The 25109-nt window shown below is 37.7% G+C and overlaps 1 protein-coding gene across 7 annotated transcripts in view; it reads left to right on the forward strand.

Moving 5' to 3' along the window:
- The first annotated feature begins 1701 nt into the window (after nt 1-1701).
- ZCCHC4 (zinc finger CCHC-type containing 4) overlaps nt 1702-25109 on the forward strand; it is a 45729-nt gene continuing 22321 nt past the window's right edge. For 4 of the 7 annotated variants that reach the window (XM_047719038.1, XM_047719041.1, XM_047719042.1 and 1 more), the window contains exons 1-6: nt 1702-1831; nt 2621-2739; nt 3531-3613; nt 15803-16078; nt 16535-16615; nt 24218-24290. In XM_047719038.1, coding sequence (XP_047574994.1) covers nt 1705-1831; nt 2621-2739; nt 3531-3613; nt 15803-16078; nt 16535-16615; nt 24218-24290 — 759 coding nt within the window. In that variant the 5' untranslated portion in view covers nt 1702-1704. Of the gene's footprint in view, nt 1832-2620; nt 2740-3530; nt 3614-15623; nt 15705-15802; nt 16079-16534; nt 16616-24217; nt 24291-25109 lie in introns of all 7 variants that reach the window. The other 3 variants (XM_047719037.1, XM_047719039.1, XM_047719040.1) reach the window with 1 other exon arrangement.

Here is a 25109-nt window from a genome sequence, read left to right on the forward strand (position 1 = left end):
GAGCCACCCAAGTGCCCCAAGAAATTTTTTTAAATAGAAGTGTTAATGTTAATGAGAATGTGTAGTTAAGCCTTGAGATAAAATTTCCCAAAGTATCAACATAGCTAGATCTAGAGTTTTCTATCCAGATGACGAGCTCGTGCACATAAGGTGGTCCGGCAACTTGTGCTGGGCAGTTTGAATAGGGCCCTTATTACGCCAAAGACTAGATACTACAGGTGAAGGTGAAGGATTTAAGTGAAACTACTGGATGAAATGTGCACGGAAAAATGCAGTGTTTCTACATTAAGACACCACAGAGCATAAGTGTGTGATGTTACCATGGGTGTGTAAATCAATTCTTCAGTACTGTAAGAGACATTTGACTAGTCCATCTACAACTCTGTGGGTGTAGGTGTGTGTATACTATCATGTCTTGAAGTTGGTTAGACTGATTCCTCCTACTTTAATATTTTTCAAAGTTCCTGTAGCTATTCTAGTTCCCTTGCTTTTCCTATGAATTTCAGAATATCATTTTTTATCTACAAAAATCTGGCTGGGATTCTGATAGAAATTGTGTTAAACTTTTTGTTTCTGAAGATTTTACTTAATCACTTGAGAGAGAGAGAGAGAGAGAGAGAATTAGCTGGATGGTGGGGAGGGGCAGAGGGATAGGAAGAAGTAGGCTCTCTGCAGAGCAGGGAGACCAACGCAGGGCTGGAGCCCAGGACCTATTAGAATCAGGATCTGAGCCAAAGGCAGACGCTTAACCAACTAAGCCACCCAGGCACCCCTGAAATTGTATTAAACTTGTATATGCACTAAACCTGGGGAGAACTGATATCTTCACTATGTTGAGTGGTAGTAACAGTCTCTGTGTTTATTCAGAGCATTGATTTTTTCATTAGCATTTTGTTGTGTTCTGCATACAAGTCCTGTACATATTTTGTTAGATTTACACCTAAGCATTTCATTTATCTGAGCAGTTGTGTTTTATTTCTAGTTTGGGTGTTCATGGGATCATTCTTAGTACACAGAGATATGATTGGTTTTTGTGTGTTTGTTTATCTGGTATCTTGCAACCTTGCTGAACTCAATTTCAGCTGGAATTATTTTTGCAGACTCCTTGGCATTTTCTATGTAGACCATCGCGTCATATGCAAAGAGGGACAGTCTTGTTTCTTTCTTTCTGATGTATAAATGTCGATGGATACGCAACTACAACATGCAACGGGAAGCGTTGCCCAAGAGGTAGAAGAGGACAGTGTGACTCTGACTTTGGGGAAAAAAAAAGAAGAGGATTTTTTCCTCAAACGGGGTTGTTGCAGTCATTTCTGTTGTCAGGTGCTGGTGGTGGTGATGCTGCCTTTTGGTCTGAAAACCCCACCAAATCTTTGCTCCAGTAATCTCATCTTCAGGCTGTATTCTTATGGGAGGAGGGTACTAGAGGTGCTGAGGGTAAAGCAGAAGATAGGTGAACTTATTGCACAGGTCCAGTAAATTGCCGGCAACCCCCCAACCCCCGCCCCATACTCCCCAAACCCCTACCCCTGCCGGTCCACCAGGGAGGGATCCCTTAGGGGAAGCCTGGGCAGAAGGGACTGCTTTTTCCGGGGCTCAGTTCCTCCAAGGCGCATGGGGGCGCTGTGAGTCCTCGCGGAGCACGGCGGCACTCTTTCTCAGCCTCCTTAGTAGGACTGAGACTTTCGGGATGGTGGCGGGAAGATGGCGGCACCCAGGGGTTGGCTGGGAACCGTAGAGGCTGAGGGGATCTCGGGTCGTCAGGGAAGCTCGGGAGTGGAGGTGGTATTTCCTTCCGATCCCGCCACACCCGCCCCGCTGTGCCCTCACGGTGGGTGTGCGTCTGGGTTCAGCTGAGCGGTCCGGCGCGAAGGGCGGAGGTTAGCCTGAAGATGCCTTGGGCTTCTCAGGGCCCCCACACTGTTTTCCCAGATTTTTACCTTCCTCTCTTTTCACCACAGGTGATGCCGAAAAATGCCCTTTTCCCGGGACGTAGTGTTTTCACTTTACTTAAGAAAGTGTCATAGAAAGTCCTCACTGTGGTGGTTTTGGCTCCGCGGCTGTTATATTTTATTTTTCCCTTCAAGGGAAGAGGCGAGCTAGGCAAAGGCGATGCATGTTACTGAGTGAATCCGTTGTCAGGTATTTGGGGGATTTCATTGGTTGTTTTGCTATCCTTTTATGTTAAAAAGTTAGGAAGAAGGATAGCATGAATTGCTCAGAAACCAGACCCAGTTTTTCTGTTATTTGTGTAGAGAGTATGTGTCCAACTCCAAAAGCCCAGATTTTCACCGAAATGATAATTGGATGGAGGTGGCAAAGTGCTCCGTTCTCTGGATCCCTTCCAGATTTTAGTCTCAATACCGGATCATTCACTACGTAGACAGCAACTGACAATGGCATTTTCTTTCTGCAGAGACTAGTTTTCAAGAGTTACGTCTCAAGTGATCAGTGCCTAAATATAATAGGTTAAAAAAAGTAAATGGAGTGGTGGGCTTAATTATGACAAATTGTGCATAAAACCAAATCAAGTTTTATTTAAGGGTGGTAAAAACTAGGTACTTGATGTAGATGACTCTAGTTTTACATGTTTTTTTTTCTCCCCCCATTCTGGAACTAGGACCCACTCTTCTGTTTGTAAAGGTGAACCAAGGGAAAGAAGAAACACGGAGATTCTATGCCTGCTCAGCCTGTAGAGATAGAAAAGACTGTAATTTCTTTCAGTGGGAAGATGAAAAGGTATATCAACTCCTTAGGCATATTTAAAAAAAAATTTGAAGTATGTGGCAATTTGAGAATGTCTAAACCAATAAAAACATGCAACTTGAGCATTAAGTGAGGTAAATCTCTTTAGATAATTGAAGATACTTTCGTTTTTGGTTTGAGAGATTGGAGTTTATGCTTACTCTAAACTTAATCTACTCTGAGTACTGATGTTGTAAACTGTCTCAAATACCATTCATTTTTAAGACAGTGAGGTATCAGTACTGGTTGGGTGATCATTTATTTATTTATTTGCAAATACAGATTTCTCCATAAAGAGTTTAGGTTGTGATCATTCTAGGCAGTGTTTTAGAAAAACATTTTTTTTTTTTTTTTAAAAAAACATTTGCATTGAACATCCTTTATACAGCTACTGTATAACCACTGAAGGCACTTAGAGATTTGGCTATGAGCGTGGTATCCTCTTGGACTCAGCTCTAATTAGAGTTTAGGAAAGTTTTGCCTAGAAAAATTTCAGCTGTCTTAGATTTATTGGAAAACAGTCTTGTTTACCACTTCTGCACACCTGTTAAAATCACCATGTGTGAGATAATCTCGCAGTGCTTTAATATGTTAGGTATTGCTTCATAGTACTCTAGAACTTTCCCAGTTTAATGTGTTCTGTTTTTATTTTTCCCTGAAACAGATGCTTGTTTACAACATTGAGCTGCTTTAATTGGCTTTTTAATGTTAGCATGCAAAACCAGTTTTTCTAGGATGGTAGCAAGTTTGATAGTTTATTAAATGATGTTTTTATTCCTTTTCAGTTGTCAGGAGCTAGACTTGCTGCCCGAGAAGCTCATAACCAAAAATGCCAGCCTCCTCTCTCCCGAACGCAGTGTGTGGAAAGGTGCTGATGTGTTATCATTTTTATTTATTGTTTTTGTTTTCTTTTTCCCTGTACCTTTGCATTTACTTTCATTTAAAAAAAAATATTGTGGTAAAATATATATTACGTAAAATTTGTCATTTTAATAATTTTAAGTATACAGTTCAGTGGTGTTAATTATATCCACAATGTTGTGCAAATTTCACCATTACCTATTTCTAAAACCTTTTCATCACTCCAAACAGAAACTCTGTTATTATTAAGCATTGACTCCTCGTTCCAATTCTTCCCAAACCCTGGTAACCTCTACTGTACTCTGTGGATTTGACTATTCTAGCCACCTCATGTAAGTGGAATCAAATATTTGCCCTTTTATGCCTGCCTTATTAACACGTTTTCAGGGTTCTTCCATGTTGTAGTATGAGTCAGAACCTCCTTCTTTTTATGGCTGAATAATATTCTATTATATACATATACACCACATCTTGATCTGTTCATCCATCAGTGAACACTTGGGTTGTTTTTCCCCTTTTGGTTGTTGTGAATAATGCTCCACTGAACATTGGCAGGCAAATATCTGTTTGAGTCTTTGTCTTCAGTTCTTTTGTGTACATATCTAGGAGTGGAATTATTGGATCATATCGTAATTCTGTGTGTAGTTTTTTGGGGAACCACCAAACTCTTTTCCACATTGGCTGCACCATTTTACATGTCCCACCAGCAATGTACCAGGGTTCCACTTTCTCCGTATCCTTGTCAACACTTACTATTTTCTGTTTTTTTTTTTCTTTAATTATCTTAGTAGTTGTGAAGTGATATGTCATTGTGGTGTTGAATTTTGGATCCCTGATGAGTAATGATCTTGATTTTCTTTGTGTGCTTATTGGCCATTTGTGTATCTTCTTTGGAGACATGTCTATTCAAGTCCTTTGTTCATTTTTAATAGGATTGTCATTTTTGTTGTTGAGTCACGGAAGTTCTTGATATGTTAAGGGATTTGTGCCCTTAACAGATGCAAGATTTGTACAAGCTCTCTCCTGTTCTGTAGATTGCCTTTTCACTTTCTTGATGATGTTCTTTGATGCACCAGAGTTTTTAAATTTGATGAAGTCCCAATTTATCAGATTTTTGCTTTTGTTTTCTTTGCTTTTTGGTAATATAGCTAGGAATCCATTGTTATATCCACTGTTAGGAAGATTTACCGTACTATTTCTTTTTTGAAATACTAATAAAACTAAAACATTTTTTGAATGCTGTAAACATCACTTTTTAAAAAGCTACATTGTTGAAATGTTTTATGGGGTGGCTGGGAGTTGAATCCTAGATTCAACTCTTTGGAGACATGTGAAAAGCCACCTCTTCCTATGTCATAGGCCTTATTTGTGTATGCTTGGAGAGGCTCCTTAAGAAGCCCCTGGTTTGGGTTAGAATTCTGAGGTCTTTTCTACGTTAAGTGGAAAGGAGAGCTGGGCTCTATTAAAAATACCTTCTTGAACTTTTTACATTTTGAAGTCTTTTGATGGAGTAGGCTGTTTCTTAAGATAACTCGATCACTCCTAACCCAAGTACTTAATCAGTGATAACTACTTACTACATGGAAATTCAGTCAACAACAAAACATATTTACAAGGGAATTGTAAATTTAGCACTACTGTGAGCTGGCTAGTGTGCTGTGTTTGACATGAGAATTACTTAATCTTGCTAAGGTAGTTTACTTAGATGAGAAAATTGAGGCCTGGAGAAGTTGAGTGACTTCATTAAGCTCTTACTGCTAAAATGACTTAGCAGTGACTCCGACTTACGCCTCTGATTCTAAAATGTTATTTTTAAGCATAAAAGCAGATAGTAATTAACATATGATGTGTAATGATTTAAGGAGATTTAAGAAGTTAAAACGTGAGTTATATAGAGATATAATGAGATTATCATAATGACATAAAATGGAATATCAAAGATGCAGAAAGTAGAAAGCAGAAAAACGTCATTGGTGGTTTTTCCTTTTGAACCCATCACCTTGTTCATTTTGTAGTATTTTCTCCTGACTTTTTTTACCTGTACCAAAGTTTGTTTGTTTGTTTGACAAGGTCCTGTGTACATAATTATGTGTACATAATCTCCTGTACTCTGCGTTACGGATTTTATCTGATAAGCCTGTTTTTATGTTATGACTTAAGGATATTGATGATTCAATTAAACTCTGTAAGAAATCTAGGTGATCTTGTTTCCTTGTGTAACCAAATTTTAGTCTGGAGCTAAACCACTGTTCTGTCTTTGTAATGCCAGGGTGTGTTTTTTTGATAGTAATTTTGGAAATTCATATTTCATGTTAATTAGAAAAAAACTGGCTAAAATGTGAAATATTAAAGAATTTTCAAAAGTCTATTTCTTGGAGGTCATACTCTCATCTCTAATCTAGTGTTGATTCTTGAGAGCATATCTTAATATTTTAAATCATCATTTTAAATCATCTGTAACTCATTAACCTTGGATTTTGTTACCCAGGCTTGCTTGCTTCCTTCCTTCCTTCCTTCCTCCCTCCCTCCCTTCCATCCATGTATTCATTCTTTGAGGACTCAAGAAGAACTTAAAATGCTACTAGTGGACTGAGATATATAAAGATAATGCAGTGCTAAGAAGAACATGCTAAACATGGAAAATAGTGATAAGAAAAACCGAGTGCTCTAGAAAGTCAGCAACGATGCTGCTACCTTGTGCCATCGCTGATCAGTACAGTTTAAGGACATGAGACTTGAACAGGTCTTGGAGGATTGGGAGAAGTTGAAGCTTTTTGACAGGTAGTATCACTGATTTCGCTGCCCCCCTTTGTGATTGATGCTGTCATGCTTGCTTAGGGGCTTTCTGTGGAGTAAAACATTTGAAATCAGTCATTCCTCTAAAAATTTAAGCTTTTGGCTTTTTAAAATCCAAAGTTTACTAACGGACTTACTCCATGTTATTAAGTTACCTATTCTCTTAGGTAAGAGAATTGAGACTAGCTGTTCATCCTTGTGTGTAAAGGAGCCTAAGAATGGTGTACTGTTACTCGAGATTGTAACTGTTTTCGAAGTTAACTTTCTACAACTCATTTATAAATTATATTATGAAATATGTAGTCCATTTGAAAGTATTAAAATGCATTTAAACATGATTTCTCTTCTATAATGCAAGCCTTCATCTGTCACTGTGGAGTCACAATAGCTTTACACATGTAATTTCTCTTCCAAATTTTTAGAAAGGAATTATGGTAGCAAGCAAGAAAAATGGGCCCGTGTTACTTGATTTTTATGACAGAGCTGGGACTGCTCCACAGATGTCTAGGTGCTACAGAATGGGATTTGATAATTCATTTTTTTAATCTCACTCTTTGAACCATGCTTTATATTTCATGTGCTCAGTTGACAGATTTACCTTTTGTGTCTGAGATTTGACTTTCTTTATAGTTGTTAGCTGCCTGTTATCCCTTGAAATGTTATTCTGTTATGTAGTATGTTGGCACCTTATTGTGACCTATGAAGTCTTAGAGAAGATCTATTTTCATGCTAAAATAAGTATTAATTTATGTGCATCCATATAGTTTTGTTTAGTTGATATTTCATTTGGTTATGTGTTTTCAGAGCTCATTTAAACTCAGATTTTTAAGGTCTGCTATTAGGGAAATGCCATAAACATAATTCGTCTACTCTAGGAAAGGCAAATGGAACATCAAACGGGGATCAATAAAAATGACATTTCAAAATGCTAGCCTGCAAATTGTGAATCATGCTGAGCCCTGTGGCAGACTGGATTTCTTCTGCCCACCCCGGGTCTGTGCAGAAAGGACAACGAGGAGGTGGCGCTGAGTAAGCCTCAGCCTTCCACTCGCGTGTTCTTCCTCCCGTACTTCGAAAAAGGCTTGTTTCTGAGTGCAAAATTTAAAGCAGTGTCCTTGAATGATTATGATGTGATTTTGAATAGAAAGAAGTACGCACGAGATCTCTGTTTATCCTTTGTCAGGAAAAGGTTAATAAACTAGCAGGAAAGCTTTCTGAGGAACAGTTTTGACAAGGCACAAAGATATATAAGTGGAGGTTCATTTAACAGTATTTTTTTTCCCTTTGTTTAAAAGCGATTAAACTTGGAGACCTAAGCGCTGTCAGACAGTCCTGCGTATGAGCAAATTATACCCCGGTCCTTCATGGTTTCAAACGGTCTTTCATCTCTTCCTGGTGATTTGGCAGCTTCTGCCCTCAGTGGCCATCACGAGGTGAGGGCGAGGCAGTCCTTCTGATTGCGTTTAAGTAACAGAACCTGACACAGTTCTGTCTATGGGGATCTTCCCTCTCTTTTTTCCTGTAAAGCCCTTGATTGTTGTCATTCTTTCAAGGGTGAGTATTTGCTTCCCTAATAATCAAACGTACACTCTGTTGCTCGATTGTGGTTCCTGACTGCATGTATGATACCTTTGTGTTTTGGGACTGAAATTGATGCATCAATTTCAATTTCAAGTCTGAGGCCAACTTGATTTTTACCACCCAACAATACACCCTACTCGCTTGTAGTTCCAACAGTCTGCTGTGCTGAGTCGAAGAGATGACAGCATGAAGGGCTGGGACAGGTTTGCACATTGGGGGACCATCCCAGCTACGTCATGACCTCAGTCTGGCTGATGGCATTATATATCCTATCTCTATGTTGTAGATGCTAAAATGTGAAAATGTGCGTCTTAGAAGTGATGAAATGGGATGGTTGGATTTTGCTTTGTGATCTGGTCCATCGGGGTTTCTTTTCATGGGTAGATTTAGCTCATTTGCAGACTGGATATAACAGATGTGCTTGATCTTGGTTTTGCTGTATTATTTTATGCTTTCTGGTTTCCTTGCTTCTCTTTGCTCTTTCACTGTGTGGTATATGTTTTCTCTTTTTAATATGTTTCTTTTTTTCTTTGCTTTTGTTTTTGTTCTTATAATTGCCTTTGTAGCTTTTTATGCTATATTTAAATGTTTTTTTTTTTTTTTTAGATTGTCTTCATACATCTAAAAATGAGAAATGATAAACTTATATTTCATCTTCTGATCTCTTTCTCTACAATCACTATCCAGTTTTGGTTATTTCTTTTTAAGGATAACCTTTATGCCTTTGAATATTGCTTACAGCTTTTACTTGATTTTTCTATTTTAAATGTCTTTTGGCCTTTGACTCTGACCATGAGAAAATCAGTATACTTACAGCATCTCCCACTTTCTCTGGGACTTCCCCCACCTCTTATATTTGGATTTATATTATTTACATTTTATACTGTAACTATAATACCCATATTGTTCTGTTTTCATTCTGTAGCTAAATGGATTTGGTACTTACTGATGGCCCCTTTGCTGTAGTTCCTTCATTGATCTCCTATTTGGCTAGAATTCATCCTCTAGTGGTTTTTGCTTTTTAAATAAAAGTCCTATATTAACCAAAAATTTGAAATCAAAATCCTGTGTTGCTATCATATGGTTCCATTTACATGAAATATCCAAAACAGGCAAATCTATTGAGACAGAAAGTAGATTAGTGGTTGTTAGAGGCTGGGGGTCGGGGAAAGGGGAGTGACTGCTGAATGGTACAAGGTTTCTTTTTGAGGTGATGAGATTGTTCTGGAATGAGATTGTGGTGATGGTTACCCAACTTCATGAACATTCTAAAAATCACTAAATTGTATACTTTAAAAAGGTGATTATATGGTTCATGAATTAAATTTCAGTAAAAAAATGAAATCTGTATGTGGCAATGGAATCAAATCGTTCAAAAACAAATAGAGGCTTTGCAGAGAACAATACCCCTGTCTCCACCTGTGCATTTCCCCCTCCCCAGAAGCAACTATAGTCAGCTCTTCTGGCTAATTAGTTTAGAATTTTACCTTCCTGTCTGTGAAATAGAAAACATGCTTATATTGCTACTTCTTGATTTATCAAGTTGTGAATTATCTATTTCCTGTGGAAGTTGAGGGTTTATCTTTCTTTCTCTCTTCTCCTGCCCTCTCCCCTCCACCTCCACCTCCCCATAATCCTATGCCTTTTTCCTACCCCATTTGTATATGGTTATATCATAATTTTAGTTAGATTCATATTTTATTGTTTGCATTATTATAACCCTTACATGCTGCTCAGAGCTAAACTGTGTAATAAATCAAAGTAAGTTTTTTTCTTTCCTACACAACTTTTTGTTTTTTTTGGAGTTAATAATAGACTTGGATTTTTTATTATTATAGCTGCTGTTTGCTTATTTATGTACATATCACTACTTCAACTGCAAACTCAGATGTCTGAATCCTTTAAGAACATTCAGATATAGCATAATCCATTGGTTTCATCATCTTAGAGAAATCCATCCCAGGGCTTTCAGAAATGCTCCAGTCTGGAATGGCCCTTTACCTGGTACCCAGCTATCCTGAAGGTTTTTCATTAAGGACCCAGATTCTATGACTACATAAACCTGAGTTCTCCCAAGTTCCAAAATATTTATTTCCTTCCTTTATTCTTGAATGGCACTGATCCAGCTATAGAATTATTCAGATTACATATTTTCCTTGGAACAAATGCAGGATTGCTTCAAGGCCTCCACAGTAGTATTTCTTAAATGATCTCTGTGAAAGGATCAGTCTATTGTGTGCTTGTATTATGTTCTTGTTTTTATTCCCTACCCATTAAGATCAGATACTTCTGTAAATATAATGAAAATAAATTACTAGGAAATTAAATGAAAGAAAAGAGAATACATACAAACTACAAGCCCACATTTTTTATTAGTTTGAATACGCATAAAAGTGCTCTGATTGGTATAAAAATTTCTAAACACAGACTCTTAATATCTGTCTTTGTCTCATCAGGAACTGGTAACAGTTAACTGCCAGCACTAGTGCATGGCCACTCTGTGAGGAACACTGTTCTAGAGTTAAATTTGGTATTGTAGAAATCTGAGGCCAACCTGATTTTTACCACCCAACAATTTTGAAATCTGTGTTTCTGAAAAAACTTCTCCAGGCTGATACTTGGTTGATCCCTCTACAGATGGATGGAATTCTAGGTTGGAAATATTTTTCCCTCAGAATTTGGAAAGCAGGGTTCCATTTACTTTTGTATTCATTGTAGCTATTGAGAAGTTTAAGTTCAGAAGGTTCATTCCTGATCTCATAAATAAGCTGTGATCTGTTTGATCCCTTTGTCATTTTTTTTTTTTTTAAGAATCTTACTATTCCTGTGGGTCTGACATTTCATGATTACCTATCTTGATGTGAGTCTTTTATATTCTCTTTTGCTGGGTATTGAGTAAATCCTTTCAAACTGGAAACTCATGTTCTTCAGTTCTGAGAAATTTCCCAGATTATATTCCTGTTGCCAAAGAATGAAAAACCAAATTGCATGTAATTTTGGGCTGAATACAACCCATTTCTTGCTTAGTATTTTCTGGGGTCATCTTTGCTTGTTTTCTTTGAATTTAATTCTTGCCTTTTCTTTAAAGCACTTTTTAAAATCAATTATTATGGAAAATTTTAGGCATACACAGAAGCAGAGAGAACAGTATAAAGAATCCCCTACACCCACACCCAGCTTTATCAGTCATCAGTATGTGGCTAATTTTATTTCACCTGTACCTTCTACCCTGACTTCCAGTGTAGATATGTATAATTTTACCCATAAATATGTTCCTATGTATCTCAAGAAATAAGGCTTTCTAAAAAAACATAATTACAATATTATTAAAAATACCTGAAAAATGAACAATTCCTTAATATATAACATGTGATTAGTATTCACATTTCTCTGATTACCCTATAAATGCCATTTTATAATTGGTTTTTCTAATCAGGTCCATACAGGGTTTATGCATTGTAATCGGTTGGTATCTTTAATCATTTGTTGAAGAAACAGAGTAATTTGTCCTATAGAATTCCTCACATTCTGGGTTTGTTGATTATATGCTGTAATGTTTAACATTTATTCTATCCCTGTATTTCTTGTAGCAGTATCATCAGACTTGTGTTCAGTTTTAGGGGACAGTATTCTTTTATAAGTAATGGTGTATATTTCCTTTTGTATTACATAGATAATGTCTGGTTATTCACTTTGTGTGATTTTAAGATTGATAACGTGCAAATTAGCCAGTCTGTAAGCAATACAGTTGATTTTGTATATTAATCTTTTATCTTGTAATCTTGATGAGCTTACTTTCTAGTTGTAGCAACTTCTTAATAATATTTCTTCAGGACTTCCTACATAAGAGATCATGTTGTCTGTGGATAAACTTTTTTTTTAAGATTTTATTTATTTATTTGACTGAGAGAGACACAGGAAAAGAGGGAACACAAGCAGAGGGAGTGGGAGAGGGAGAAGCAGGCCTCCCACTGAGCAGGAAGCCCGATGTGAGTCTTGATCCCAAGATCTTGGAGTCATGACCTGAGTTGAAGATGGATGCTTAATGACTGAGCCAGCCAGATAACCCTGTGGATAAAATTTTTATGTTTCCTTTCCAATCTCTGCCTTTTATTTCTTTTTCTTGTCTTATCAAAGTGGCTGGAATCCCCGGTCAGTGTTGAATAGAAATAGTAAAAGTAGACATCTTTGCTTGTGTCCCAGTCTTGGGAGGAATGTGTTCAGTCTTTTACCAGTATGGTCTTAAACTATAGGTTTTTCTCAGATGCCCTTTATGAGGTTGTAGAAGTTCTCTTCCTAGTTTTCTGAGAATCTTTCTCGTGAATGAGTGATTTTTGTCAAGTTCTTTTTTTCTGCACTTGATGAGATGATCTTTTTTTTTTTTTTTAACGATTGTTAATATGGTGGCTTATGTTGATCGAATGCAAACATTGAAGCAGCTTGTCAATCCTGGGCTAACCTACAGTTGGTCATGGTCTGTTACTTTATATACTGTGGTTTTGATTTGCTAAAACTCTATTAGTTTCTGAGTTTGTGTTTATGAGGTTTATTCATCTTTGTTTTTCTTACAATTTTTTTTTTTTTCTGGTCTAGTATTGGGGTCATGCTGGCCTGATGAAAGGAATTGGGAACTGTACTTTCCTCTTTAGTGTATTGGAAGGGTTTGTGTGGAATTGGTATTGCCCCACTGTCTTCTTTTTTGCATTGCTTCCAGTGAGAAATCTGGTATTGTTCTTAATCTTTGTTTCTGTACATGTCTTTATTTCTTCTGATTTTAAGATTTTCTCTTTCTCACTGATTTTGAACAATTTTATTATGAGGCATCATTGTAGTTTTCTTCATGTTTCTTGTGCTTGAGGTTCTCTGAGCTTCTTCAATCTTTTGATGTAATTTTTGGAAAATTTCAGCCATAATTTTTTCAAAAGTTTTTCTGCCTGCTCCTCTTGGGGGTCCATTTTCATGTATTTTGGTCCCTTGATGTTTCATTTTGGATAATTTCTAAGGCTGTGTGCCTTCATATACACTGATCTTTTCTCTGTAATATCTAAATTGCTATTAATCCCATCTAGGGTATTTTTCAGTTCAGACAATTAAAAAAAAACTTCTAAGTTCGATTTGGGTCTTTTTAATATTTTCTGTGTTTTTACTTAACAGGCTCGTGCTTTTTTCTACCACTTCAACATACGGAGTATAGTTACAGTCGATGGCTCTGATGTCTCTGTCTACTGATCATAGCATCTCTGTCATTTCGGACTTAGTTGGAACTGATTGTTGGTGTTGTGCCCCTAGCCATGGGTCATGTGTTCCTGTTTCTTACATACCTGATAATACTTGATTCAGTGCTAGCAGTGTCCATTTTACCTTCTTGTATCCTGGGGAGTTTTTATTTCTTTCCATATCTTTGAGCTTCATTCCTGGAATGCCGTTGTTACTTGGCTATAGTTTGATACTGTGGAGCAGGATTCAGGAAACTGCAGGGCGAGGGCCAGCTGTGGTCAGGCCTGTTCAGTAACACTGGGTTTTGTGCTACAGTCACAGAGTGGATGAGACCGAGAAACCAGATGGCCTGCCAAGCTTGAGATTTATTACCTGATCCTGTACAGAAAAGGTTTGTTGTTCCTTGCTTTTAAAGGCTTATCTTTTAAGCTTTTTGGCAAGACTGGGGCACCTTGGAGGGTAGGGCTACGTGCTCCCCACTCTGAGGCAATTACCCTCCTTAGCACTGTACCTGATGCTTGTGTCTTAGAAGATTTCTTCATTCTGGTTTGTTGATTGGAACCATTCTGTGTCCTGTTGGGTATCTGGTGATTGTTCCGCCTGCTCCTCTCCAGCGGTTCTCTCCCTCGCTCTGGGGTCTTTCTTCACATGCACATGCTGCTCAATACTCAGCGACAGACTTGAGGGGAATCTTGGCAAACCGTGGAGCTCCCTCTCAGTGGCCTGCTTTCTGGCCTGTGGACTCCACATGTATCTTCTCCAGTACTCGGCCTTGTGGATTCCACCCTCCCTTGCCTCCAGCACTTCTTAACTCTGCCTGGTCAAGTCATTGAGCTGTGTTTGGGTTTTCTGTGCCCGTGTCACCAGCTCTCCACAGGCAGTAAACTGGGCAGGTGTCGCAGTCCCTCATGTGTTCCCTTTTCCTCTTCACTGTTGGGGCTGCTTGTCGTCCATTATGTTATAACTGTACTTTCATATGTTTTGTCTGTTTAAAAATTTTTTGAGGGCCACGATGGGTAAATCTGGTCTCTGACTCCATCATGGCTGGATGTGGAAGCCTTCAACTCTTTACCTTTAATAATGAAAGGTAGTAATCGTAAATTCAGTGTTTCTGTTGCTGGAGAATGTCCTGGTTCTTTCTACTGCATTTCCTGTCTTAGGGGCTCTTTTCTCTACTGACATTCTTACTTTGAATTACTAGAAAAGTTTCCCCTAATACCGCTCTTCCTTTTCTTCCCAGCCATAGATAAAGCTGTCAGAAGCACAGTTATCATGGAAATAGAAACATGTAAATTACTGACGCGATAAGCTTATTTTTTGCTGTAGCCGTTCAGAGTATCGATTTGTCACTGCCTTGGGTGCTTTCAAGTGAAGCTGTGCTTAGATATAAAAAGTTTTAAAGCCCACTTTGATTCTGTGTGAAGCTCACAGTTTTTCCAGTGCAGTTCTAGGGGTTCGTCAGTTGAAACTGTGGGCCTCTTCTCGAACTCTAAGAACCCTTTAGTGCAGTATTCGACGTGCTTAGATTTGGACATTGCCGACCCGCTGCGGGCCTTGATACTGGTGTTTGTTTTTCTTTGGTTTCTTACTCTGATTTCATAGCTGCTACTACAGGTACAAAATCAGCAGTTTTAAAATAATGTGCTGTGATTATTTTCTCTCTCTAATTATCTCTAATAAAATGAAAGGGGGGGGGACGCCTGGGTGGCTCAGTTGGTTAGGCCGCTGCCTTTGGCTCAGGTCATGATCCCAGGGTCCTGGGATGGAGTCCCGCATCCGGCTCCTTGCTCAGTGGGGAGCCTGCTTCTCTCTCTGCCTCTGCCTGCAGCTCTGCCTGCTTGTGTTCTCCCGCTGGCGCGCGCTCTCTCTCTCTCTCTCTCTCTCACAAATAAATAAATAAATAAAATCTTTAAAAAAAAAAAAAAATGAAAGGGGGGGGGGGAAACCCCAAAGTGGTAACTTTGAAATCAGATAGGAGGATGACTTGAAAGGGATCAAATGGGATATCAGTATGGGTTTTTTTGTTTTTTTTTTTTTAAAGGCTTTGGATATTGTCTTGCTTTTGGGGGATGAGCTTTTTCAGAACTGCTTTCCTCCATGCAGCTAAGAATAGAGGAACTTTGTAGCAACATTTTTTCTCCTAGGAGGTAATTTTTCTTGCTAAGTATGCCATAAAAAATTGAAGAATGATCTTAATTTCTCATTTTAAAATGACTGTCATACTGAGCCAGACTATTTAACACTTCAGAGTTAGAACACATGGATTTGTCAATAAATTTAAACGTGATGGTAGTCTCCATTACTACTAAGTTGTTTGAGTAATATATTATATTCACATTTTAAATGGATATTGATCCTCATTCAGTGACTGAATTGGAGCATCTCAATTCTTATAAAATTGCTGATTCTTTTCTACTTTGTAGGTATGCAGCCAGACATCAATTCCAGCCAACATTCCACAGATTTTTCTTACCTTTGCTTCTTTACACAGTGCTCTTTAGGAGGTAATAGTACTTTGTGCCTCCCAAAAAGAGCAAACAGAAATTGTCTTTAAAACACCAAACTTAAAATCTGTGACTTTGTGTTGACTTATGTCTTGAAGGTACGTGAAGTTCATTGAGTTGTCCTTGTCTCAGAGGAAGTTTTGTCAGGGATGTCAGCAGCTGCTGTTGCCAGATGACTGGGAGAAGCATCAGGAGCACCGGGTGGTAGGTGATATTTCTATCACACAGTTGAAAAGGCCCAGTCAGCTTCTTTATCCACTGGAAAACAAGAAGACAAATGCCCAGTATCTGTTCACTGATCGGAGCTGTCAGTTCTTGGTAGACCTACTTTCTACCCTTGGATTCACAAGAGTCCTGTGTGTTGGAACACCGAGGTATGCTATATGATTTTTTAAAGACTTCTACTATCCCCACTATTTAAACTATAAGAAAAAATGATCATGTAGTTATTTACTATGTTCTGGGAAATCGCATGCAGTTTCAAATAAGCAAGAGAAGTATAAAGCACAGTCCCTCTCTTGAGGAGTTCGTAATCTACATTATATTTCAGAGAAATCTTTGTAGATTTCTGATATATGACAGGAGATTCCTTCTGATTTGATTTTTTAATTGCTTATCGTTTTAGACTCCTCTTTTTCAGATAAGTTCTACCTTTTTAAAAAAATGTTTGAAAAACCGAAACCTTGGTTATATCTGCCAAATTCTCTTCAGTGTTTCATTGAAATATTAGAAATACCAGGAGAACATTGGTGGGGTTGTTTTGATTTATTTGCTTATTATCTGTGGCATTTGTGATTCCTCATTAAGTTTGCTTTCATGAATTGTTTTAGGTTGCATGAGCTGATCAGATTGAAAGCATCAGGTGAAAAGAAGTCTAACATTAAAAGCCTTTTATTGGATATCGATTTTAGGTAGGTTTATAAAGTCTGATATTTATTCTTGTTCACTGTCTCCTGTTTCTGTTTAATGTTTTTCTCTTATTTGTTGTTTATTACCTGTTGCAGTCCTTTACTGTTCAGAAGTAGTAATTGGTTAGAAGCCACCTTTTTAGTCATATAAACTCCCCTTGTAATCTTCCATATTTCAAACAGAAAGGCAGTGGATTTCTTTTGTTGTTGTTGGGTGTGCTTCCTAAATTTTTTCAGTGAATGTGTCTCATTGACTTGGGCTTGTAATTTAGAGATAAATTCTTACTGACTGAAATTTCCTCTCATACACTTATTTTTCAAAAATAAATCTGAACTTCTCCCAGGATTTTGTTTCATCATGTTTTAATATATTTATTTAATGCATATGTATATTTATTTATTTTAATTCATTTTATTCTAATTCTTTTACTGTATTTTACTTTAACACATTTTATTCATCTGGTAAAACACATTTTACCAGATGATGTGCATATTGGCTTTCACTGGATATAGCCTGATTTCAATCAGGAAATAGGTCTTAAAGCAGAAGATTAGCAGACAGCTGGAGTCTGAGGGAGAAGGTCAGAATTAAATAACATCTGATGTGTTGGGACAAACAGAGAGGAGCACACGTGGCCCTTTAGGTGATAATTTAGAAGCAGATGTGTCCACCCACAGTCTCTGGGATCCTGTAAACTTGAAGTACTTTTCCTAATTTCTGCAGTTGTTTGAAGTCTTAAATTGAGACACAGTGCACTGAAAACCCACCAAGTTAAGGTGTATGTGCCAGTGGTTTGGGGTATATTCATTATGTCTTGCAGTAATCACCCCCATCCAATTCCGGAACATTTCCATTACACCGAAAAGAAACCCTCTCCCCACTTGCTGTGATGGTCAGTGATCTGGCTTCTGTCCCTGTGGGTCTGTCGGTTCTGTGTGTGTCCTGTAAATGGCAACCCCCATATGTGACCTGTGCTTGTGGCCTCTTCCATGTGCCGCTGTGTTCATCCAGCTCACGGAATGGAACAGTACTTTACTCCTTTCGAGGCTGTATTGACGTTCCACTGGATAGATGTATCAGATTCTTGTTTTAAATACCACATTCCTTTCCTAAAGAATGACTGTTAAATTATTGTCAGTGTATTATTTTAAAGGTAGAAGTTTAACTCTGGGGTTCTTATCATAACAGTGCAAACAGTAGCTGGTGTTTGCATTGGGTGTTCGCACTGAGTGCTGGTCCTGGGTGAAACCCTGCTCTCCCTCAGTCAGTCCTCACAAGAGTCTCCCCTGTACAGTACGTGCTGTTATCCTCCTCGTTTTCCAGATGTGAAAGTCAAGGTACGAAGAGGTGAAATAACTTGACCTAACAGTGATGAGTGGCCAAGTCAGGATTCAAACCCAGTCATTTTGGCTCCAAAATTAAGATACCCTCTGGGAATAACTTGCTTTTAAATTTGTATAGAAGTTTTTTTTATGTGGCCCATTTCTCTCTTGTCCTAATGTCTCTCCCTTTCCCCATTTTCCCCCATGCCTGTTCCACAAAGGTTCACATGAGTCAGCAATGGGTTTACAGGTTATTCATATATTTGGAATAAGGCTCTCCTTCATCAGGCACCTTTCCTTGGAGCCTGGAGATCTATTTATGTCAGATAGGACGTATTGGCTCACATGACTGGAGCCTAGGATCTAGCAGGCCTCCATTCAGGCGAGGTCCTGGGCCTTGCCTGGTATTGTTCTGGCTGCATCTTTCTCTTTCCGCCTCTCGTTCTTTCTCGGGATTGGCTTTATGCTACCATTTACTTCCCACTCACTGCCAGGGATTTTGGTGGCAGCAGATTTCAGCTCAACTGTCTAGGAGACAGCTCTCTTTCCTGAGAGCCCCCGCAGCACAGCTCCAGGGAGGAACTGGCTTGGCTGGAGCTGTATGCCTATTCCAGAACCTTCTCTGTGGCCTCACAGGTAGAATTCCCTGGCAGCCCTGACCAAACACATTGAGTGGGTTCACCAAAGGAAACCCTCTCTGACCATAGGTGCAGGGGAGACACACACACACACACACACACACACACACACACACACGTCACGTGTCCAAAACTGAATTAGTTAACATGTGTATCAGTTGTCAGCAGCACTCACCTTCCTACCTTTGGGACTTTTACTTCAGTGAAAATGGTACAGGGTTGTTTTTCTAATAGTACCGTTCTTTGAAGTTACCACACAGTTTGTTTTTTTATTTCATTCAAGTTTTTTCTAAGCTAGTTGTGGTGGACTGGTTTCTACACAAACTAGAAAAAAATCAGTGATTCATCTTGACTTGTTCAAATTTCAAGGATCTCCAGTTTACTTTTTTTTTTTTTTTAATAGCAGCTTATTAAAGAGACATGGTCTTTTATTCTGTCACCCAAAACATTATGGATTTTGGCTTTTTAGACCTTTTTTATGCATATAAACATTTTAAAAAGTAAAATCAGTCTTTTTTCCCCCACCAAATATCAGGCATATTTTTGTCTTTTAAATTGAGACATATTTCACATAGAAGAAAGAGGTTTTTAGTATTCTTCACAAGGTTGTGCAGCCATCACCACTACATAATTCCAAACATTTCCATCATCTTTGATGGTGTATCCATCATGGTCCCCATGAGTGACCTCGTCTCTTTCCCCTCTCCCCCAGCCCTTGGCCATCACTAATCTACTTTCTGTCTCTATAGATTTGCTTATTCTGGATATTTCATAAAAATGCATTCATACAATATGTGGCCTTTAGTATCTAGCTTCTTTCATTTAATGTAGTATTTTCAAGGTTCATCAAGTTATACCTTCTTATGGCTAAATAACACTCCCTTATAAGGATATACCAAATTGTGTTTATCCATTCATCAGTTTATGGACATTTGTGTCACTTACACATTTGGTTCTTTTGAATAATGTTGCTGTGAACATTTGTGTGCAGATTTTGTGTGAATGTAGGTTTTATTATCTCTTGGGTATTGTGCGAATTTTTTAGGGCTGCGATAACAAAATAACCATAGATAGGGTGGCTTTAACAACAAAAATTTATTGTCTCAGTTCGGTGGCTAGAAATTCAAGATCAAGGTATCAGTAGGTTTGGTGACTTCTGAGGTCCTTCTCCTTTGGTTGCAGGTGACCTTCTTCTCACTGTATTCTAACATGGTCTGTCCTCTGTGTGTGTACATCCCCAGTTTCTCTTTGTGGGTCCAGATTTCCTCTTTCATAAGAACACCAGTTATCTTGCATCACAGACAACCCTAATAACCTCATTTTATTTTAATTACCTTTTTAAAAGGTCTTCAAATACAGTCATAGTCTGAGATACTGGGGATTAGGGGTTCAGTAGATTAACGTTGAAGAGTTACAGTTCAACCCATAACAGGTATTTATCTTAGGAGTGGAATTGCTGCGTCACGTGGTAGCTCTACTTTTAACTTCTTGAGGAACTGCTAAACTATTTTTTAAGGTGACTACCATTTTACATTTCCACCAGCAATATATCCAGATTCCAATTTCTCCACATTCTTGTCAGCTCTTGTTATTGTCTATCTGTATTTTTAAATAAATTAATTACTTATTTTTTTGAGAGAGATAATGAACACAGGCAGGCAGGGGGAGGGGCAGAGGGTGATGGAAAGAAAGAATCTTAAGCAGGCTCCATGCATAGCATGGAGCCCAATGCAGGGCTTGATCTCAGGACCCTGAGATCATGACCTGAGCTGAAATCAAGCTCAGCTTGGTGAGCTTAACCAGCTGAGCCTCTTGGGCACCCCTGTTGTCTTTCTAATGTGGTATCTCATTGTGATTTTGTTTTGCATTTTATTAATGGCTCATGATGCTGAACATCTTTTCATGTGCTTATAGGCCATTTGTTTATCTTTTTGGAGAAGTGTCTATTCAACTGTCCGTTCTTTAATTGGTTATTTGTCTTTGTTTTTGTTAAGTTGAAAAGTAAATAGATTCTGGATACTAGACTATTAAAAATTAAATTTTTTTAAACATTTCATTTTGTATTGTTCATTCCTAGCGTCCTGATTTATTTTTTAAAAAACGGTGATAAAACACACATTGGTTAAAATTTACCACGTTAGTTATTTATGTGTGCAATTCAATAGTGTTAAGTAAGTTGAAGAACTTCACGTTGTTCTACAGCCAGTCACCAGAACTCTCCATCATAGCTGAATTACTTTTAATTTGTAAGATTTACATGGACCCTTAACTCTAAATTTAAGCTATATGTCTTTTAGTTTTATCTTTCTTGAGCCTGTATATTAAAATTTCCTGGACAGAGTAGGGGGATGTGGATAAAGTTATTTTGTAACTTATTGAATATACTGATACTTTTTTCTTTTTGTATCTATAAACTTCTGTGTATATGTTGTAAATAAAAACTGAAGGTATTGTAATAGTTAGCTTAGCTTCTTTTATACGGAGTCAGTTCTGTAAAAGGTTGACATTGGGTATTAAGAGAGAGCTCGTTGGGGTGCCTGGGTGGCTCATTCGGTTGAGTGTCTGACTCTTGGTTTCGGCTCAGGTCATAATCTCAGGGTTATGAGACTGAACCACACATTGGGCCGGTGTGGAGCCTGCTTGGTATTCTCTCTCCCTCTCCTGTGACTCGTCCCAGTAAATTAAAAAGAGAAAGAGAGAGAGATTTCATTTTATTGAAACACGTTAGTGGCCAGAGTGAACAGTCTGTTGCCTGTACTGACGATATTGTGGGGTATGGAGTAGCTTCAGATTTTTCACAAGGACCACAATTAAATCAGGAACAAATTCCTATGTGATATAGAGTATGTGTGTATTCCTATGTGTATATAGATATACAGCAAGTAGTTACTTTGGGCACTTTGACTTTAGTTTGTCGTCAGCCTACAAAAGGTCTGTCCAAGGCTTCAGAGAACTACCCCAGCTCCAATGTTACATATGCTATAAATATCCTCTTTAGGGGGTCTAAGATATGAAGTTAACATTTGCTAAGATGGATTTTTATATGCTCCAATTTTAGCATGAAAGATGTGAAACTCTATTTGGCAAACTATCATCCAAATGAAGTTATATCAAAAAAATGGATTTCTTAGGTTCATTTCATGGACTAATTTTATTCAGCTCTTGATTACATTTCCTGTGTATAGAGCATGTTTCACACTTGGTAACTGACTCTCATTTAAAGAGAATGAATGGCCAAATTAAATGAATGTCCTTTTCCAGTTTTCAAGTGCATGCATTTCTGATTGGTTTTGTTTGCCTTATTCAATACAGAGAATAATTCTTCGAGGCCAATTTCATTTTAAGAGGGTAATGTTCAGTGATTTTTCATAATTTAAAATATGAAAAATTATGCTCCCTTGTTTGTATTTGATGGAAACTCGGAGCTGAAATCTTGGCTTTTTTCTCTTTCTGACTCTGCCTACTGCTGCCCAGAATGTTTTGGACAAGTGTGCTGTGCTGAGTTTTATGTAAATAAAATTTTCTTTTTTAATTTTTAGAAAAAGACTATTGTATCTTTGAGAAGCAATACAAAAAGATGGAGAGGGGGTAGAAATATATTTTAAAAGGAATTCTATTTTCCTTTGTTCACACTTAACAGCAATGCAAGAAAGAAGAAAATCCTCAAATGATAGTCGATCCACAATGGTACTGGTATTGAGATATACTTATATATAAAATAACTGATATATCTATATTATCCGTTATTTGGAATTTAGTTAATTAGGAAGACATTTGTTTATTGATGGCAATTGACATTTTCCCAGGATTTTGGAATGTTCATCAGGTTACAGTCTATTTCAAATGTTTTTTCAGTTATCCAAACCTTTTGTTTATTTCTTCAGTGCAAATTTATGTTTTATGAAATCGGCAGATGTACTGACAGTATCTCAAATGATATTAGGGGACATTGTACTTAGAATGAACAGCTGTTCTTCTGTCTCTATAGAACAAGAAGAAATGGGTTATAGGAGGAGAAATTTTGCTTGGACATAAATGTAATTCCCTAACGAGGGGCATTAAGACGTAAATCTTTATAGCCGATACTTATTAAAGTAGCAATGCCTAGCATTTCAGTATATGCTATGTAGTTGCTTTGTATTAAACACTTTACATATATTTTCTCATTTATACTTACCAAGTCCAATGAAGTAAGACACTATTATTTTTTTCCATTTTGTAGATGAAGAAAATGAGGCTCTGGTAGGATAATTAACTGACTAAGGTTACATAGGTAATAGTGAGACACCTAGTGTTTTGTTTTGTTTTTTAAGGTTTTATTTGAGAGAGAGTGTGTGAGAGAATATAGGAAGGAGTAGAAGGGGAGGGAGAGGGATAAGCTGAGTGTAGATCCCTGTGTGGGGCTTAATCCCACAACCCCAAGATCATGACCTGAGCCAAAATCAAGAGCTGAATGCCTAACCGACTGAGCCACCCAGGCCCCCCAAGACCCAGTGTTTGAAACCAGACTGTCTGACTACAGAACCTGTATAACTTTTAACCATAGTGTAATATGAAAGGGATAAAGCAGGTCTGTCCATTAGACTACATGCTCATCATGGGTGGCAAGTCAGTTATGGGCAGTAAGGGAGAAGTAGAAGCAGTGTCACTCTCACGATTTGGTTAAAGAAGTTGTATAAATAAGCATGTGCCCCTGGATTCTTTCCACTAGGTTATGGATTCTGTACAAGGATAGTGTGGTTTGTGTGTGAATTGTTTATAGCAAAATTTTGGAGGTTCACGATGCTATCCTGATATTATACAAAAAATTCAGAATTCAGCAAGAGCTAACAAGACCCATATACATAAAAAGGGGGAAGATGCAGAGACAGACAATACAAATACAATTAAGGTGTAAAGAAAACTCAGTCTTGTAAGAAATCAAATAAATGCAAATTTAAACCATAATTGCTATGAATTTTTAGTAAATTAGCAAAAATTTATAAAATGTTAATGCCCAAAGCTGGTACTTTCATTCATTACTGATTGCATTTTAAAGTAGTATCTTAGAAGAATAAAATTGTTCAATCAGTAAATAAATATCTCTCTTTCCTGGCACTAATTCAGTAAATATGAAATGCACATGCTTATTTTTCTTATATATTGAGAAGCATATTTTATTGAGCTAATCTGCAATAGACAAGAAATGCTTTGTATTAAATATTTTTTTTGTTAACCACAGAAGAAAATAATTAACAGCTGTTGAGCCAAAATGTTGATTCAGTGTTTTTCTTGAAATTATTAAGTATGAGAGATGTATTTTAATTGCCAGCCCATCTCAAACTTAAATTGTATAACAATCTATCAGTAATATCATTGTTTCTGTATAATTCTGTAGTTTGAAGGAACATGTGAATTTTGTATGTGAGTCTTCTGTAGTTTTCTCACTGGTTTATTGACTTGGGAACATAATTTAAGTTTGATATTCATTCATTGTTACTGACTCCCTGAGAGTTTGGGAAAGTATTCTTTATTTCAAGAAACTAAGGAATGATGAAGTTGCTTTTATTAAGGGTGTGATTTTATGGTTTTAAAACTTAGTTTGTATTTACTTACTACATAGCCATAACTGGGGAAATAACTACAGTAATAAATTATTTTACAGGTATTCACAGTTTTATATGGAAGATAGCTTTTGCCATTATAACATGTTTAACCATCACTTCTTTGATGGAAAGGTAAGACTTGCAACCGTTATCCTTGTTACTGTGGAAGAATAAGTTCCAGAGTACCTCCTTTCTTATTTTTTAGAATCCCTCAAGATCAAATCGTGGCTGTTGCACCATTTATTGATTGGCTTTTTTTTTCCTTCATCCACTGAGTGTGTATCGAGCATCTAGAAGTGACTGTGCTATTCTTCTTTTGTGACTTTTCACTGCTTTTTGGATACAGACACACTTTCTTACCACGGCCTCCAGGGCTTTGCCCGATCAGACGCCTGCCACCCTCCAGTCTCTCTTCTCGTTCCTGCTCTGGGGTTTGTGTTTGTGTTCTGGATGTATGACTCATCTGGGGCTGTCTTTTCTACCACACAGGCTTTTGCCCATGCTGTTCCCTCTGTCTTCTAGTTTTTGTTTACCGCACCTCATCCTTCAAAGCTCTGTTCCAAGTCGCTTTCTCTAGGCTTCCCTTAACCCCAGACAAGGTCAGGCTGTGTTCTGTAGCTATATGATACTGTAATTAAATAACTCTGTGGTTAGTTGTTTGATGTCTGCCTCCCTGGTAAATTTCATGTCCCAGTTAAGGGGATTCATAGTTTTATTAGACTAATTCTTAAAAATTAGACAAGTTTGAGAGTGACCCCTTTTCTGTGAGCTCTGGGTGATAGTGATGGTGATAATGGCAGGGGCCCTCAATGGGTAGCAGGGGGTAGCTTCTTTCAATAATACAATGTTAGTAATGTCACTATGAATAAGCAGCATAGCAGAGCTGATACTTTTACTCCTAGATTGAGCTCTTGGTGAGTCATATTACAAGATAAAAACTATACCCAACCA

This window comes from Lutra lutra, chromosome 2 (assembly GCF_902655055.1).
Source record: "Lutra lutra chromosome 2, mLutLut1.2, whole genome shotgun sequence".
Taxonomy (NCBI): Eukaryota; Metazoa; Chordata; class Mammalia; order Carnivora; family Mustelidae; genus Lutra; species Lutra lutra.